At 42.5% G+C, this 18,246-nt stretch overlaps 1 protein-coding gene across 1 annotated transcript in view; it reads left to right on the forward strand.

Annotated features, from left to right (window-relative positions):
• The window catches only part of SPEG (striated muscle enriched protein kinase), a 133,558-nt gene that overhangs the window by 50,063 nt on the left and 65,249 nt on the right, over positions 1 to 18,246 (forward strand). Inside the window, exons 2-6 of the mRNA XM_070956733.1 lie at positions 2,725 to 2,814; positions 7,325 to 7,499; positions 12,774 to 14,140; positions 16,226 to 16,369; positions 17,295 to 17,477. Of these exons, the coding sequence (XP_070812834.1) occupies positions 2,725 to 2,814; positions 7,325 to 7,499; positions 12,774 to 14,140; positions 16,226 to 16,369; positions 17,295 to 17,477 (1,959 nt within the window). The remainder of the gene's footprint in view (positions 1 to 2,724; positions 2,815 to 7,324; positions 7,500 to 12,773; positions 14,141 to 16,225; positions 16,370 to 17,294; positions 17,478 to 18,246) is intronic.

Genomic DNA, 18,246 nt, shown 5'->3' on the forward strand with positions numbered 1-18,246 from the left:
TAAGTAGATAATTTTCAAGGTGGAAAAATGTGGAATTCATCTAGAATTAGAGTTGGGATCCTTACTTTTTAGTTTGTGTAGAAACAAATTAGGAATTAAGAGTGAGCTGCGAAGAGGCCAGATTTGCTCTTCATATAAAACAGTTCAGGGTGATAAAATCAAAGGGGGATTCTGAGACTCCAAAAATATCTCTCTAACTGGGTTAGTAGCTATCAAAGCAGCTCCACCTCCCAAATTATTTTCCACATAGACACATATTAATACAACCGACATGCACTGATCAAGAAAGGGATCCCAGAATCAGGTCAGTAAAAATGTGACACATAACTTCTGAAAAAAATTGTAAATTCCATGTCTGAAATTCTTAAGGAAATGGAAACTAAAACAACAAATACACTCTTTCGGCTTGCTAATCATGTCATAACATAAAGAACAGTGGAGGACAGCTGCTCCCTTCCTGTCCTTCTTTGTGAGCTTCCCGTGTCCCATCTGATGGACTGCAGCATATGACACAGCATGCTGGGCTGGGCTGATTGTTGACCAGACCCAGTAGGGTTTTTTTATGGCCTTATGTTTTCTGAGATTGCTGCTTGTCTAAAGAGCAAGCTATATATGTTCCGGGTCATTTTCCTCTGGCCTTTTTATGCCATTGAAAAAAATATCACAAAAGATCCAATGAATTGGAGGAAAATTGGTTGGCGAGAACTTCATCCAATTCCTGCTCCTTATTTTTCTATCCCCGAAACAAAACAAACCCAAAAATCATTGTATGGAAAATGTGTATGGCCCTTATTTTTCTCGATCCTCTGATATGGAGGTTAAGAACTTTGGTGCGGACCTGAACTGAAAAATAGCAGGGAAAACTGCCTTTTCAATCATCTGCTGGTCCTCTGATTCAGTTTATTTCAGAAGTGAAATGTTATGCAATATCTAATCTGGACCACAGTAGCTCTGACCTTGTGAAAAACCTTGAAAAGGTAATGATTTGGATCTGAACAGAGGCAGGAAGAAAGGAAATGACTAAGCCTTCTCTTGCTAGAGATTGTCTTCTAAAAACTTCCTTCCTGCTGCTTTTACCTGTTTTGGTGTTTTAAATTTTTGTTCAGTGTGCATACACTATTTTGGAGTTCTGCAGGAGATGCGCATCATACACTATCTTCTGAGGATACTTGCCAAGGAGAGAGGCCCCCTGCACTCTTTGCAGTTTAATTTCCTAGTTTAGCTCCCTAGTCAATCTGAGATGCAAAGAACCTAGTAGAGGGGCAAGTTGTTGAGAGTTGGAGCATGAACTGTAAATCCACCATTCATGTTCTAAACCATTTCCCTGTTTATGGAGAATGCCAGGTGGTTGTTCAGCAACGTGTTTCAAAATGGGCAAATTTAAAATAAAAATGAAAATGCCACAGTGAAAATAACAGAGGTCAACTCCTGGTAGGGTGCATTGAGATGAAAAGATCCTGCCACTACCATTCCAAAAATATTGCACCTATCCTGTCTTTCCCTCATCATCTGATGAGGAAGCAGACATGGGACATTTACAAATGGAAAATGATGACACTATTTTATATGGGATTTGTTTCCCAGAATGACTTTCCTTTCTGATGCTACTCAATGCTTCATTAAAACTCTTGGAGGAAAATAGAAAAGACACTCAAAATAAATAATATGAAAGTTCATTTATAATAATGAAATACGGTTATGTATAATTGGCCTTGAAAATGTGTCTTCCCTACATAAAATCAATAAAGGAGACAATTTAATTCAATTAATGTGGACTGCTAATTCTTAATTGAACATACTCCGTACGTTTTGACATTTCTGTCAGCTTCCCAATATTTAGCTAGACGTTTCTTTTATAAAGGCAGACATTTTTGCTGCCAACATTTCAGCTGTGACCACTTGATTCCAAAATAGTTTTAGTTGAGCTTGTGGATTGATATCAGAACTTCTGAGGACAATTAGAATGATAAATTATGGGATACTTTAACATTAATTCTATAACAACTAAGAAGGAAGCTTGCCACCAAAAGACCTTTTATCACTGGCAAGTACACTGTAAATGAGAAAAAAATCACTTTGCAATGATCTTCATCTATCTGTCCGTATATCCATTTCTGTATATCTGTCTATCTTCAGGTATTCCTGCTAGCTTGTTTAATACAGACTTTTACGCATCTTAAATACCATATGCTTTCTGAAAATGATATATTTGATGCTCTTTTCCCATCTAAACAAGAAATAATTTTTGTCTTTTATTCCATGCTTGTTTAGATATATATGTCCATGGGGGGGGGGGTTATCATGTATATATGAATATGTATATCTATCTAATTTATATTAAATGTTTGGAATGCCACCTTAATCAAAGGCTGGCTACCTAAAAACTGTTACCATTCAAATTCTAAATCAATTATTTAAACAAAGCAAAAAAAAAAAGTGTTATGAAATCTAAGAATTATGATTTGCCAGGAGATGCTTGAATCTTTCAAACTAATGTTTGTCATATATATTATATGCAGCGTTAGAAATTAGTCTTTTCTTCTCATTTTTCAAAGTGCTAAAAGCTGGACTTTCAAAATCTTATCAAGGACATCTGAATCCCATGGACTCTCTTTATAGCTGTTTTGTCTAGTTCTGATAAATCTGATTGAGCACCCAGGATAAAGACATGCACCAACTTCTCCAGCAAGGTCCTCTATTCACCTTGTACTTTCTCTTGCTTAGACTCGGAGCCGGGAGAAGATGATGCCAGCAGTACACAGGTGACCCAACGCAGCCATCTCCAGGATGAGACAACCTACAGCTCCCCTACAGGTGAGCAGAAGCCAGGCAGGGAGTTGCAAAATATCATGAGCAGAACTAAAAATATATCTGAACCCCCTGAAGAAATTTGTGCTGATGTCCCAGGCTGCCTGCCACATAATGCCACAGTAATTCCAGCCCGCAACTTTCCTGTTGTTGTTCCCTTATGATTTGCATCACAGTTTTGATGTGATTCCCACTTCAAAATGAAGTGAGACACTGACACCTATTTTCATCAGTTACAATCACACAAAAAATGGAGGTTACAGTTCTGACTGCAGCTCTGGGAATCTCTGGTCTCCATCCAAATTTCCATTTCTTGTCTATAATCTTTTTCTTGAAATCCAGGAAGATGGAACCTTAAATATAAATTACAAGCTGCACAGTGTCTACACAGAGAAACCATACTTATTTGACTTGTCCACAACAGGCAAAAAGAATACGAAACCATTTTATTCCTGCCTAGTTTTGTCTGTAGTATCGGAGTTTCTTTGACCATAGGCCTCTGTTCAGCCTCTGTTCAGTCACTAATGAGAGTTGCTGCTTCCCTGTGAGACCGTCTTCCCTCAGAGCCAAGGCATACTGACCAACACAGAACTTTAATTTAATAAATAAAGTGATTTTATAACAATATTTATGGATTTTCTTCAGAAATCAAAGGGGGAAGATCACAGTATAGCTCCTTTGCATTCCCTGCAGAATACCCTTATTTCATATGCCTCTGAAACATCCTCTCCAGAATAAGAAGGAAAAAAAGTATTAGAAAGCTCATTACACATCCCAGAGAGGAATTAGTTTTTAACCAGACTTCGTTTTTGAATTAAGCCAATTGTCAAACCCCACAGAATTAAGTCAATTGTCAAACCCCTTGATCTAGGCACGATCAAGGAAGCAGGAACAACATCAATTTCAGAAAAGTATCTTTAATGGTAATCTGGCATAAATACAGAATGTTGAAAACTATAAGATAAATTTCCCGCTCCCCTTTTTAGTGAATTAATTAAGGCAGTCTCTTTGATTGGTTTGAAAAGTGAAGAACTTTTTGAAATGTGAAAACATTTTGAGAATTCTCCCCCCCCCTCATTTTTATAATATGGGGAAACCCAGAATCATCCAATGGAAATTTTAGGATTGGTAGAAGGGAGAAATGTTGATATAGGGAGTTTTTAATTATGAAAAAAGGAATTATATATAAATTCATGGGAAATAAAATGATCACGATCTAGTTGTGGGGGTTTTGAGAGTTTGGATTGTCGTCTATTGGAAAATATTATCTTTAGAACATACACATTTCTAACCTGCTCCAGCATGCCATTTTAAGGGACAAGGTTACATAGATAGAATCTGGTTTATTATCAAGGGCTGAGACCACCAAAGTCAGGTATTAAACTTAGCTGTCAATTCAATGTTCTCCTAGATACTGTATATCCATACAACTGAGTGAAGGAGCTCATTCATTATTTTAAGGAAAGTAACAGTACTGTCCCTACAGACCTTGTGGTTTTCTCAAATTGCAAATTCAAGCATCAGGCATCAAACTGTTCTGGATAAAGAGAGGTGATATATAACACATAAGTAAACAATGTAACTGAGCAACTATTGTGACTTTCATCAACGAGAAGGACCACAGCCAGTAACTGAACCAGGGGTGAAATACAGCAGGTTCTGGAGAACCGGTAGTAGAAATTTTGAGCAGTTCGGAGAACCAGTAGTGGAAATTTTGAGTAGTTCGGAGAACTGGCAAATACCACCTCTGGCTGGCCCCAGAGTGGGGTGGGAATGGAGATTTTCCAATATCCTTCCCCCAGGAGTGGGGAGGGAATGGGGATTTTGCAGTATCCTTCCCCTGCCAGCCCACCAAGCCATGCCCACCAAGCCACTCCACACCCACCAAGCCACGCCTACAGAACCGGTAGTAAAAAAAAATAGATTTCACCACTGAATGTGTTATTGCATGGAGAAGATTCCCCTTTCACTTCCTAACATTTTCATTCAAAAGGATTAAATACCAAAGAATGGAAGATAATTTCTACCTGAGATTCTGGAAAGCTATTGCCAATGGAGGAAAAATCATGGTCTATGTGAACAAATATTCTATTGTAGAAATAGTCCTCTTTACCTTTATCTATGTTCTTATCTACATTCAGAAATTCACAATTGTGCATCCCCAATACGTCTTCAGGGGATCTTTCTGCTGTTATTATTTTGCTGAGCTAATTAATCATTTATTTTTCTATTGTTGACAATCTCAGCTCCGGGACTCTGGGTGGTGACCAATTTTAAAACAATGAAAACACTTAAAAACAGTAGAAAAATAAATATCTACAGCAGCTGAACAAATTATCATAATAAGTCAGTACAGCCAAGAAATGGAGCCTTAATTCTTGTTTTGCTGGTCACGGAGAGAGAGAGAAAGACAGAGAGAGAGACAGCGAGCTCCCTCACTGATAGCATTAACAAATAAAATCGCATAAGGGCTTTGCTCTGAAATTTGGAAACCAGAGCACATATTTCTATAGGATGTCATCCTAAGCAAGGGCTAATCAACCAGAAATGACTTGTTAAGAATATCTTTTGGCAAGCATATTTCCTGCTGCTTTTTAACGCAGCATGATAGAGTCATTTCTTTAAAGTCTCAAACGCCTTTGGTTATGCATTCAAAGATCAAAATAACACAAATGTTCTCAGTAGCAACTCCATGATAATGGAATTTCCTAAATGAATTAATGGGCAAGTTCCATCCTTCCCTCTTTTTGGATCAGTCCCCCTGAAATATTTTGAAGACGGTATTTTCTGTGTTCTCAATATTCCTTTTACTGAGACATAATCAGTTATAAGAGATCTGCCGTTCTTTTCACCATGCCATTTAAAAACATGGCTACTGAGCAAAATAATCCTCAGTGCCTAGCGATGTGTAATTTATATGGGGACTGAAGATTCCTCCCTGCTGAATTCAACTCTGTACTTATCCAAAATAGATAATGTTGGTAAAGTACCCTCAGTAAAGAAACTATAAATGAGTTCACAACACAAGTGTGCCCTCCCAATATCTCTTCCCTTTGGTCCTGCAACATTGTCCTTATTTCACCCCCAATCCATGAAGGGACAGCTTAATTCATCATTAGCTGCACTGATATAAATATAATATTTTCTATCCAACAAAATATATGTAAGGCATAAATATAAATATATGCTTTACATCAGGGGTCCCCAGGCCCAGGGTTGTGGCCCATGACTGGGCCTTGAACTGTTCGAAAGCGGGCTGCAGAAGTACCCAAAGACCATGCGTGCATGCATCCCCACATGCGTGAGCAGACAAGCACATGCACACGTGCTCCATTTGCACGAGCACGTGTACAAAGTTAGCACCCACCCCTCTCCTGGAAGAATGAAACATTTTAGGAAATATTAAAAAGGCAGAATATTATATTTCCCCTAAAAGAGAAATAGAAATCTTAAGGGAGACAGAAACTCAGAGCCACAGTTCCCTGCTCCCAAGCAGCTGAGGCCAGCTTTTAGAAATGCAGATTTGGTAATCCATTCAAGACAGGATATTTTGAACAAAGGCAGAATTAGGTAGAATGGTAGGATCAGGCTCAAGATCCAAACCAGGAAAGCCATTCAGACACAATAGGAATGGCCCAACATCCTTTTAGAACACAAGCCTCTTCATTGCATCACCCAGCAGGCTTCAGACTTGATTCAGACAAACTGACTCCACATGGCCACTTGGGAGTCTGAGCAACAGCAACCAATAGAATACATGCTCTTGCCACAGGAACAGGAAGCTCAAGGGCACTCTCACTCTCCACTCCATGTGCTCAGCTACATCAGGACCTCAAACCCATGTGGTCCAATTCATCAATAAACCATCTTTCCAATCAGCCTTCGTGTTTTCAGTGTCTTTTGCCTCACTTGGAACTGTACCAGATGGATATTTCTTCCAGCACATGCCCACTGCCTGCGTGGAATCATCCTCTCCCCCCCCCACCACTAGTGCCAGTTGGTGAAGCGGGAAAGGTTGGGGAACTTTGCTTTACACTCATTAATGTGGGGGTGAAATGCAGAGGTGTTTGGAATGTCTTGGGTGCTCTGTGTGAGCTTCTGATCTCTAGTCAAACTTCAGTGCAGCTATTACTCTGTTCTCAGCACTTTGTTTCCTGAGATACTTTCATGCTCTTCTCACCTCTGTTTGAGATCAGTGTTTCTCAGTCATTAAAATAATACTTATTTTAATGCCAGGGGCTTAATTTTGCACTGGCACAGCTTTCCACTAGAAAATAATATGTATTCTGAATGAAGCAACAAGTGTGAAATTATGAAATATTACAGGTTCTTCTGGGGGGGGGAGCACTTATTTCCTAGTTCTTGCAGCCCTATCAATCAGTGCAATGCAGTCCCAGCTCCGGCCCTTCATCCATGACTCTCGAGGCTTCCCAATTCTAGCCCAAAGCTGCTTTGTTCCACAGAGGAAAGGCAGTTCCCGGCCCCTTTGATCAGGTCTTGATTGTCTTTTCGGCAGGGGAGTCGGACACGCTGGTGGATGCCTCCATGAAGACAACGCCAACCTCGGCGCCAGGTCTGTCCCACCCAGATGAGCAGGCCAGCTGGTCAGAGAGCCAGACCACAGTATTGGAAAAGGATCCAGAGGCTGGGCCCCCAGCGAGAGGACCTTACCTACACCCCAGCATTCCAAGGCAAGCACCTGCCGAGGCCCGGCACCTGGGGGTGGAGCCGCTGGTACGGGCATCACGGGCGGAGCTGATTGGTGTGGCCCCGGGGACCGAGGACAGCCTGTCTCTGGGGAGCGACCCCTACGGCAGTGCCTTCAGCCTGTACCGGGGCCGTGCCCTCTCCCTGCACGTGTAAGTAGCCACGGGGCCGTGGAGTGGGGTGCAGGGGCCATTGTGCTGGGACCATCATTTTCCCTAATCCCCAGTCATAATCCCCAATTATGCACCACTAAATCCCTCCTGAGCCCCTTCATCCTAACCCCAATCCCACCCACCCCCCACTTCATAGCACCTTCCTTTCATAGCCCTGACTGCACTCTCAACCTATTGAAGCCTCCTATACTCTGATGTCATTTATTCTGCTACTGCCTCCTTTGTTGCAGTCTCTTTCTTTATCCCTACAGTCCTGCTATCACTCTTAAAGATTGTGGTTGTGAGACAAAAAAAATTAAATTACAGAGGTAGGTATTACCATTCCTACCCACCCACCCAACCCATCTCCCCTATCAGTCCCACCCTGTCTCTCTTCCTTTGCTTTTGTAGTTTAGTTCCTGCATTATTATCATCGAACGTCACATTCCAGACTGAAAAGAAAAAAAAAATCCAAAGAATATATTTATTACAGATATCTATAAAACTGTGGTGCTATGTTCTGGTTTGAATTCAAGCGTGGTAAACTGCTTTAATCTTGAAATGCCTGATAATAGAGGAGGGAGCTAACAAAAACATTGCCATGACTAAGTGAGCCATTTCAATCTACAAATATGTAGGCATCTTTGCACGTGAACGAACAGACAACACAGATTTGTATCCTAGGACATATTAAGGGCACGTAAGTTACTTGTATTTTCATATGAAAATTAAGTTTAGATATCCCACATTTCAGTGAAATTTATGTCTAAATTGGGTTGATCATAAGTTAGTTTAGATAGGATAATGCAAGAAAAATAAATAAGTGTATACAGTTCTGCTACCACTAGCCATCTTGGAGGTAACAATAACAGAGTTGGAAGGTACCTTGAAGGTCATCTAGTCCAACCTGCTCACGCAGGAGACCTATACTAGGGATTCGAACCACCAAATTGCTGACCTTTTTGATTGACAAGCTCAGTGTCTTAGCCACTGAGCCACCTAGTCAGGCTATTATTTTCCTATAATATAATAATAGGTGAATAATATTCACCTATTATTTTCAGGTGTTCAATTTGGCAATATCTTTAGAAAATGGATATCAGATCACAGAAAGCTACACATTTCATCAGGATCAAAGCTTCATTTCGTGTTTTCTTCTGCTTTCCCTAAAATCTATGGATTAAGGATAGCAGATTGAAACCCAGCAGGTATTTTGAATTGCAAATATTATGATTTGAGATCATGGGACATACTGGCTTAGGTTTATGGAAGTCCAAAACATCAGGAGGTCACCAAATTACTTTACCAGCAAATTACAATGTAGGATAAATCAGAGTTCCCAACCAAAATCAGACATGAAATCGGATTATATCTGTCAGGAAATATAAATCTGCAAACAGAAAAAGAAACAAAAAGAGATATCATTTGCTATGCATTTATCTCATTTAATATTAAAAAGTTTGAAATATAGTAGTCACGATTCTGGAATTGCATAGCATTAGCACTGACCCTCTGGATAACATCTGTCACTGATCTTTGGCAATTCAGACTCAGATTTTATTTATTCATTAGAAAATTTTTATATGGCTGTCTGTATTATCTAACATAATCCTTTGTGGCAATTCTGAGATATACAATACAGATATACAATTAATAAAAAAACATGAAATTAAAAAGATGGGCTCCAGCACGAGTCCAAAAGCTCGGAGGACTAAACCTCTGGTCCCAGTGAATGACCCAGATTGGATCCTGCATGAAATTAAAAAAACAGCTTCTCAACAACCTAAAAAGAAAGGATTAGAGACTGGACAAAGGTTGTCCAATACAATTGGGTTCAAAAATTAAATATTACACACCATTTGGACCCAGGCACGTATCGTCTTCCAGAAGGCCTTGATCAACCAGGAGGGTCATTGTTTCAGGACGTAGGGGGCAGAGCTCAGAATTGCAAGGATCCTATCTACTTCCTCAGAACCAGCTGGCTGATATTCTGCCCAGATAGCTAAGCAAAGAAGAGCCTAAGTCATTCCCATAGGATCCCCCAGCTTGAGTCCAACTCAAAGCAAAAGCCAAGTGACTTTATCCAACAGCTGCTTAGAATAATTCTCACCGCAGTCCCACAGAGGTTCTCCTGGCCACTTTCTGCAAAGGACCTGATCACTTGAAACAGGGCCCTTAGCTGGTTATCTGTGGATGCAATAAGGGAAGTAAGGCCTCTTTGTTGCTCTTATTGCCACAAAATAATTCCTAATAAACACTCTCTCCTATGTTGGAGTGCATTTGCTCTTTGTTTTCCACCAGCAATGTTCTACATATCTCTTGTATTGTTTCATCTCCTAGTTACTTTTAAACTAGGCTATTCTACAGGAAACATGAATACAGTCTTGCAAGCATCCCCACGTCCACCCCACATGCTTAACCAGGTTTTAGTAATAGGGTTAACCCTCTCATCCACGATCAAAATCACTTTATAGAATCCATGAGCCCTACACTCCCACAATCCATCTGATTTTGAGCATATATCCAAGATACTGCAAATAAAAGGAATTATAAATCCATGTTTCCTTCTGGCAAAATCACACTTCATTAGAGATGACACTTTTGGGGTTGAAATGGGAAAGGAAGGACAGAGAACTTTGTAAGAAAACACACACATATACATACAGTTTTCTCATTGCATTGTGGAGAGATATGAACTTTTTTGGGCTTTCAGCATGCAGCTACTCTACCCTACAAATACAAGAATGGACAAACAAATATTCCTGAAGTACCAGGAGAAGGTTAATCCTGTTTTTCTAAGAGTGACCAGCTGCCTGAGTTCTTGATAGCTTGCAGCAAATTGCCTGTGCTTTGCAGCTGGCATCAAATGAGCCACATAATGTCTCTCGCAGCTCACATGGATTATTCTCCATGTGTGGTAGGATGGAATATTCAAATCAAGCATAAAGAAACATTTCCTTGAAAGACTAAACTGGATGAGGAAACACAACTAGGAAAAGATATGCCATTCTTGCTACCCAAGGAGTTCCTATTTAGGAAGACTTTCGTTCCCCATATTATGACTATCACAACAGGACAGTCTCCTATGTACATTGCACTAGTGCAAAGTGCTCTTTCAAAAGGCAACTGGACTTTTTTGGTTTTTCCCTCAAGATGTTTCGCTTCTCACCCAAAAACCTTCTTCAGTTCTGACTGAATGGAGGAGAATGGAAGGATTTGTACAGGTAGTCCTCAGTTTACAACAGTTCGTTTAGTGACCATTCAAAGTCCCACCTTAGCCATGAAATCCAGCTGGGTGACTTTGGACCAGTCACTCTTTCAGCCCAACCCATCTCAAAGGGTCATTGTTGTGGGGGGAAAATAAAAGGAGGAAGGTGTATTGGATATGTCTACCATCCTGAGTTATTTGTAAAAATAATAAAGGCAGGATACAAATACATAAAATAGGTAAACACAGTTCTATATGTCAGAAAAGTAGCAAGGTAAGGAAGAAAAATCAAGGGTTTTGGCTAGGATGGCCACATTTCTCCCTCTCAAGATTCCTTCTAACTTCTGAGCTCTTAGCATGTGCAGCCCACAGATTTTATTCTTCATTGCTCTGTTATAATAAAAAAACTAAGCAGCCAACTGTTTTCCTTAAAAATGAAAAATGAGATTTGGTGGGTTCTGGAAATGACAGTAAAGCTGATGGACTGAAAAGCAGTGAAAATATAGTCTAATTGTGAATAGAACTAAGAACTATGTTACTGTATGTATCTAGAAGAACAAGTGTTGCTTAAAGATTCCTTTATTTGCCACTTCTTCCTTCCTAAGGTTGCTTTTCCCACCTTTTCCTCGTGCTTATCATCAACAGTGCCTGCCTGCTATAATAAAGTGAAAGAAAGGCCTGCAATATCATATACACACGAACCATTGTCCTTGTTTGTGTGTCTCTGTGTGCATATCTGAATGCAGCCACATTTCTTGGAACAGCTTAAGATGACATTGGAATGAATGTCTTTTTGTACGTACCATTGAATTAACTGTATCTGTAGGAAAAACCATGTTTGAAAAGATGCAGCTATGTTTTCTCCTCCCTTCTGTTTACTTTGTGGCCATGCAAGGGATTTCCCCTCTTTCCAGAAAACTCGACCCAGCCTTACCCTCAATAATTTGATATATCACCGCTGAACTGATTTACAGATATTTTTTCAAACATGGATACTAACTGGATGCATCGCATTTAGCAAATAAGATTGACAGATTCTTCCTGGATTAATCATAGAATGATATTGTTCAAAGGGAATAAAAACTTGGTTAGGAAACATAACCTATCAACGTTTAATACCGTGTTTTCCCAAAAATAAGACCCTGTCTTATATTTTTTTGAACTCTGAAATAAGCGCTTGGCCTTATTGCGATGCGCTCAAAAGCCCGATTGGGCTTATTATCAGGGGATGTCTTATTTTGGGGAAAACAGGATACAAATTATAGGATGTTAAATAAGGAAGGAATAGACCTTGGAGACTCACATAGCTGGCTAAACTACATGATATAGAAGAAGTCAAATAAGTGTGCCCCTTTTTATTAGGGCTGTGCAGTGCTAGTTAGTCATTTCCAAAAAGATGTGGGTATAGATACAGGCGTAACATCTGCCTGCAATTTGTTAAATCTATTGCATCCTTTTCTAGAATCACAAAAGTCAGCAAAAAAGAGAGTTCTTTTAAAGAGTTGCAGACAGGTGCTGAATTCACTTCTTCCTGTGCACCAAATCAGCTTTACAGAATTGAATCTGAAGCACTGCAAAAATTTAATATTTAAATGATTCCAAAGCCACATTGATGCTGTAAAAATACAAACTCTGATAGAACTAAGATTTCAGTTTAGGCTAATGTATTAAGGTAAGATATAGTCACAGCTGTTTTTCTTCTCAACGAAATGACAATTTCCTTGCCCTTTTTCTCTTTCATCTAGGTAATTTGAACTCAGATGTCATTGCAAGCCCTGATCCTCATGATCACAGTTCATTGTTCCTATAAGTATCTGATCCTTTTTGCTCACTTCCCTTGATTTCTGCAGGAGCTCCTCCCTTAGCAAATTTTACCTTTTCTTATTTTCCAACCACAGCAGCCTCCCCCATGGTGGATATCGAAGGGATGATGCCAACAGCAGCAGCAAAACCAACACAGATATTCTCCAACGCCCAGTAACCCCCCGAGCAGGGCAATGCCCAATCCAGCCACCTGGAACCAGCCATGGTACCACACCACCTGTGGTTCCTCGCAGAAAACTCTTGATGCCCAATGAATTCCAAGACACGGCATCTGAGGAACTTGATGAGAAGTTGAAGCATCCTAAATCATCTGGCTACTCTCAGGTTGGCACAGGAGAGTCACGGCCCCAGACCCCACTGAGTGAGGCTTCCAGCCGGGTGTCCATCCTTCGCCCATCCCCCAAACTGCCAAGGTCAGGCTCCAAGATTGTTGACAAGCTCCAATTTTTTGAAGAGCGGAGGAAAAGTCTGGAGAAGAATGATAATCCTTTTGTGGGCCACACATGGCAACCCTTACGCAAGTCACGTTCTTTTGACCAGGCTGGTTTTGATGATGCCAGTCCCTTCCTCTCAGCTGCCTCTCATGAAGACCTTCAAGAGGATACTCGTTCAGAACTTGGAGATATATTTTCTCGGCGTCGTATCTTCCATCAGAAAGCAGCCTCTTTGGATGAGCGTGGCCGCTTCTCCAGTCATGTGCATGACCTGGAACAAAGGTTCACTGAGGAATTGGGGCGCATCAAACGCACCGTGTCTCAACAGCAGCTGCGGCGATCCCAAGAATTGTTCAAGTCACCCACTGCAATTACCTCCATTGAGTCATCTGTCCCCAAGGTTCCACCACCACGGAAACTTAAACCGATGAAAGTTTTCCCAGCTACAGAAAATGCACATGGTGTACAGCAACTGGTTCTGTCCAGTGTGGGATTAGTGGGACCCAGGGATGAGCCCAAAAAACCCCAAAAGATTTTGTCAAGGAATGCAGCCATGACTGAGGAGATGGGAGAACAGAGCAGAGGTCAAAAGGAACCGGAACTGAATGGCCAAGTTCTGCGGCACAAGGTGGAGCAGTGTCCACTTTCCCGTGCCGCTCCAGGGGGACAGAAAAACTTGCTGCAGGTATCAGCTTTAAATAGCCAGGATATCATGGATAAAGGCCCTCTGAATGCAGCAAAAGTCAACTATGAATCAAAGGGTCTAAACGAAGCCTCACATGGCCGAAAACGGGAATTAGGACAGGATGGACATTCTCTACCCTGGGCCAAGACAGAAACTGGCCCAGACAGAAGCAAGGCAGGGATCCATGGTACAAGTAGAGAATTCGACAGAAAGATTGGGAAAGTGATAGAAAAAAAGGACAATACATTGCAACCTCAAGAAGGGAAGAGTGCACGGAGCAGAGGCAAAGGCCGACGGTCCCGACAAATGTCACCAGAACCAGGTAGGGAATAAGAGTACGTTTTGTGGGTCTGTTGAGAAACATCCGACAAAGTTATGCAGAAATGCTTTCCCTATGGTTTAACTTCCCATACAACATGAAGAGGGTTCATCACATCCTAGGTTCCTTGGATGTACTTGTGAAAAGAATTAGTAAATGCTCTTCCGTCCCTCATTTTTTCATTTTCCCATCTGTCCACCTCTTTGGATTCTCTATATAGATTTGTATACTTGTATACAATATTCCCTTGTTTTTAGCTGCCTATGTTAAGCTTAGCATAGGCAGCTAAAAACAAGGGAATATTTTTTAAGTATACAAATCTATATAAAAGTCCAATTGCACTTCAGCTGTTTGTTTTAAAAAGAGAGTTTTGCTGCCAAGGCTCTTGTGTGAGTGAAGGTGAGAAAGTTTGTGTCATGCTAGGTTCTTTTAGTTATTCACTGTTACTGCTAATTATAATTCAGATTTAGGAAAATAGTAGAAATTGTTGACCACTGGTCCAAATGGTAAGAGGACTAAAGAGCTCTGAAGCGGAATACAATTGTGTTGACGACTGGAAGGAAAAGCAGGGGGGAAAAAAGGATTGTACAGCAGGGGTACCCAACCCCTGGGCCGTGGCCCACTACTGGATCATAATCTATTCCCGTGATGGCGAACCTATGGCACGCGTGCCACAGGTGGCACGTGTAGCCATATTAGTGGGCACGCCAGCTCAGCTCTGGGGCGCATGCGCGCACCGGTCAACTGATTTTTGGGCCTTCTGGGCCCACTAGAAGTAGGGAAACAGGCTGTTTCCTGCCTCTGGAGGGCCTGGGGGGGGGGGGAAGGCCCGTTTTTCTTTCTTACCTGGCTCCAGATCCTCTCTGTGTATCTGGGAAGGGCAAAAACAGCCTTTCCCACTCCTTTGGAGGCCCTACGGAGGCTGAAAGGGCCCATTTCCCCACTCCTGGTGGGACAGGAAGTGACGTTTTTTCCTGTCCCCAACCTCCAGAGACTCTTAGAGAGGCTCCTACAGACTCCTAGAGAGGCTCCTACAGACTCCTAGAGAGGTTCTGGAGGCTGGGGACAGCAAAAAATGTCACTTCCTGTCCCACCGGGAGTTGGGAAATGGGCCCTTTCAGCCTCCGGAGGGCCGCCAAGGGAATGGGAAAGGCTGTTTTCGTCGTTCCGATACACAGAGAGGATCTGGAACCAGGTAAGAAAGAAAAACGGGCCTACCAGGCCATCCTGTGCCAGAAGCGGGGGGGGAGGGGGGAGGGGGTTGCGCACACATGCGCGTGGGCACGTGCACGTGCGACCCTCCCCCGCCCCCCTCTCCTGGCACGCGATGGCAAAAAGGTTAGCCATCACTGATCTATTCAGAATTGGGCTGCGTGAGTGGCTGAGCAGCTTTCATGAGTGCTGGGCTGGTGGGCACTCACGCACATGTGCGCTGGCCTGCCACTTACACAAGGACTGCATGTACGTGCGTGCTGGCCCGCCACTTGAGTAGCCCAATTCCCCTCTCACTCCCCAGCCAAGCCACCAAGCCGTAAAGGTTGGGGACCACTGCTGTATAGAGGTGGTTGCCACTGTGAAGCAATATCCAAGCATATTGGCCAGATCAGCCAAATTGGCTTCAAGAAATATGGTAACAATATTATAGATCAGTAATTCTATATTTCTAGACTGAATCATTTTCTTTGCCTTCCACTCTATTTTATACACTAATATATATCACGGAAAATGATTCGTATGCCTTTCTGCCTAATTAAAAAGTGATATGTAATTTAGAATGTGATAAGCCAGCTTTATTGCTTTTGGGGACTTCGTGGTTACAGCAGGGTAACAGCATCCTATCAAGAATTATGATTCAAAAACCGAAGACATACTGAAGGAGATTAAGGGCTTTGAGCATCTATGTCAGCCAAAATAAGGATTCCCTCAGGATATTATTTTGGAAGCAGTCCCTTATCTTCCTTATTGTGAAAAGATGCCATGGTTTAATACATTCCTCATGCAAGGGGAGTGCAAAATCTGTCTGCAGACTCCTAGCCCTGCTCTTTGCAGATCTTCTAGTAACCGCTATTTCTCCATCATCTTGTGCAGAATCTTCTGATGATTCCTACACCTCAGCGGGTGAGGATCCCCTGGAGGCTCCCATCTTTGAAATCCCAATCCATGATGCAGTCGTCATAGCTGGGACTGAGGTGCTGTTCAAATGCATCATCACGGGCAACCCTTCTCCACAAGGTAAATGCATAGGGTACCACACGCAGAGCAAATTATGAATCTGTGGAGGCTGGAGGGGTATCTACTCCTAGCTCTCTGATTGTCTCGTGCCCAGAGTTGTCTGTTTCCACAGATATGAGAAATACTCTATTAATTCAATCGTGATTTTTATATACATATATTTGTCCAATTTGCATTGATAAAGATCCTGCTCAGGAACATGGCTCAAGGTGTTCTGACCATGTTTTTCGTTTTTCTGATTTTATTTTTATTTTACCTACATTTCTGAGCTACTTCCAAGGTATACCCCATACTGCTTCACCTTACATATAGAAAATAGACTTTGTTTGTTGGGCTTCAACTTCTGGAATGCTCCTAGTTTTTCCTCAAAATGAAAAGTTATTACAATTTATTTCAAAAGAGTACTATCCTTATAAAAAGTAATTTGCTGAGAGAAGTGCATACCCAAACCTGTGGCAAGGGTATCTCATCTGGCAGCAATCAGATGCAGTTATTGATATCTACTAAAATTAAACTCAGCAGTGAATTGCAGATGTTGGGGTGAGGAACATAATCAACTTATGAAAAATGGATTAAAAACGTGTTTTATATTCCGTGAAGCCCTACTTTATGTTTTGATCATTCCTACTTTTCCACTTGCCTCAATCAAGTTCAGCTTTCCAGTCCTCCACTAAGTCTACACGTGGCCCTTAACAAAAATTATATCTTCTGTTGACACCACCTTCACGAAGACATGGAAATGTTCTAGGAAAAAGACAGAAGATAAACGTATAGGCTGTCTCTTGATGAAACGCAGAGAAGGCAGAACGATGTGCGATTTCATAACCTACAATTCCTTAGGCAATTAATACTGTTTGGCAAACGCAGAATAATCCCTCGATTTCACTTATACCACATCTCCGCCCACTATGGGTCTTTTCTGCAGTGTCTTGGCGAAAAGATGGCATCCCCTTTCGGAGCAACACCGCTCGTCCCATCAAAGCGGAGGGCGAACGCCACACGCTGCTGGTTAGGAGTGCCCGCATGACTGATGCCGGCCTCTATACCGTCTGTGCAAGCAACGAGGTGGCTGAGACCTGCTGCAGCGCCATCTTAACTGTGCGGCCAGGTAAGGGCAAAGAGGTGAGGAAGGTGCCAGTGCAGCCAGACTGCCCCGGAGGTTGCAGCCAGGACGGTGCCTTAAGGCCAGAGGAGTTAAGAGGTTCATATTCCCACATCAGCATGTGAGAAGCAGCGTCAGGCCTGTTTTCTCAGTGTCCTGGATGGGGGCGCTTAGGCCAGCATTTCTGCTCCTGCTGAATAACGAGGCATGAGGCTGCCTTTACCCTACAAGGCTCGGTTTAGGCCAGCCTGTCTGACGAACAGCCAGCAGGCTCGGAAGAGGGAAGGAAGAGACGACCGGCTCCAACTGAGCAGAGGTGGCCGGATCGGGAGGGGCGGGGATCGCTGCCTCTTGGCCTTACGTCTTTATCGTTCCCGGCCCGCCAATTCTACAGTTCGGGGCGGAGAGTTGCGGTTTCTGGGCACGTGCGAGTAAACTTTGTGAAAGGATGCAACTCAGCCTTTCCATGGATTGGTCTGAAATGTGAGAGAGGGGACCGGCGGGGCTGGGCTGGTTGTCTGAAGATCGGACGCCGCCCTCGGTTGACGAGCTGCTGGCCCGGCTCTGGCGTCTCTCCTCCACCCTGTTAGCCGGATCCGTTTCTCCCCTCGTGGCGGAGATCGCCTATAAAGAGAGCCGGGGCTTCAGCTCGTAGCGGGGATCCAGTGCGCGCAGCCGGCGATGTCTGCGAGAGTCGGCTTGCTGCGGGCAGAGCAGGCGCAGGAGGGACGCGCCGTCTCTTTCCGATGCACTTGCCGCAGCGCAATCCTGTGCT

This window comes from Pituophis catenifer, unplaced genomic scaffold (genome assembly GCF_029215685.1).
Source record: "Pituophis catenifer annectens isolate HBS135680 unplaced genomic scaffold, rPitCat1.0.hap2 SCAF_1, whole genome shotgun sequence".
In the NCBI taxonomy this organism is placed as follows: Eukaryota; Metazoa; Chordata; class Lepidosauria; order Squamata; family Colubridae; genus Pituophis; species Pituophis catenifer.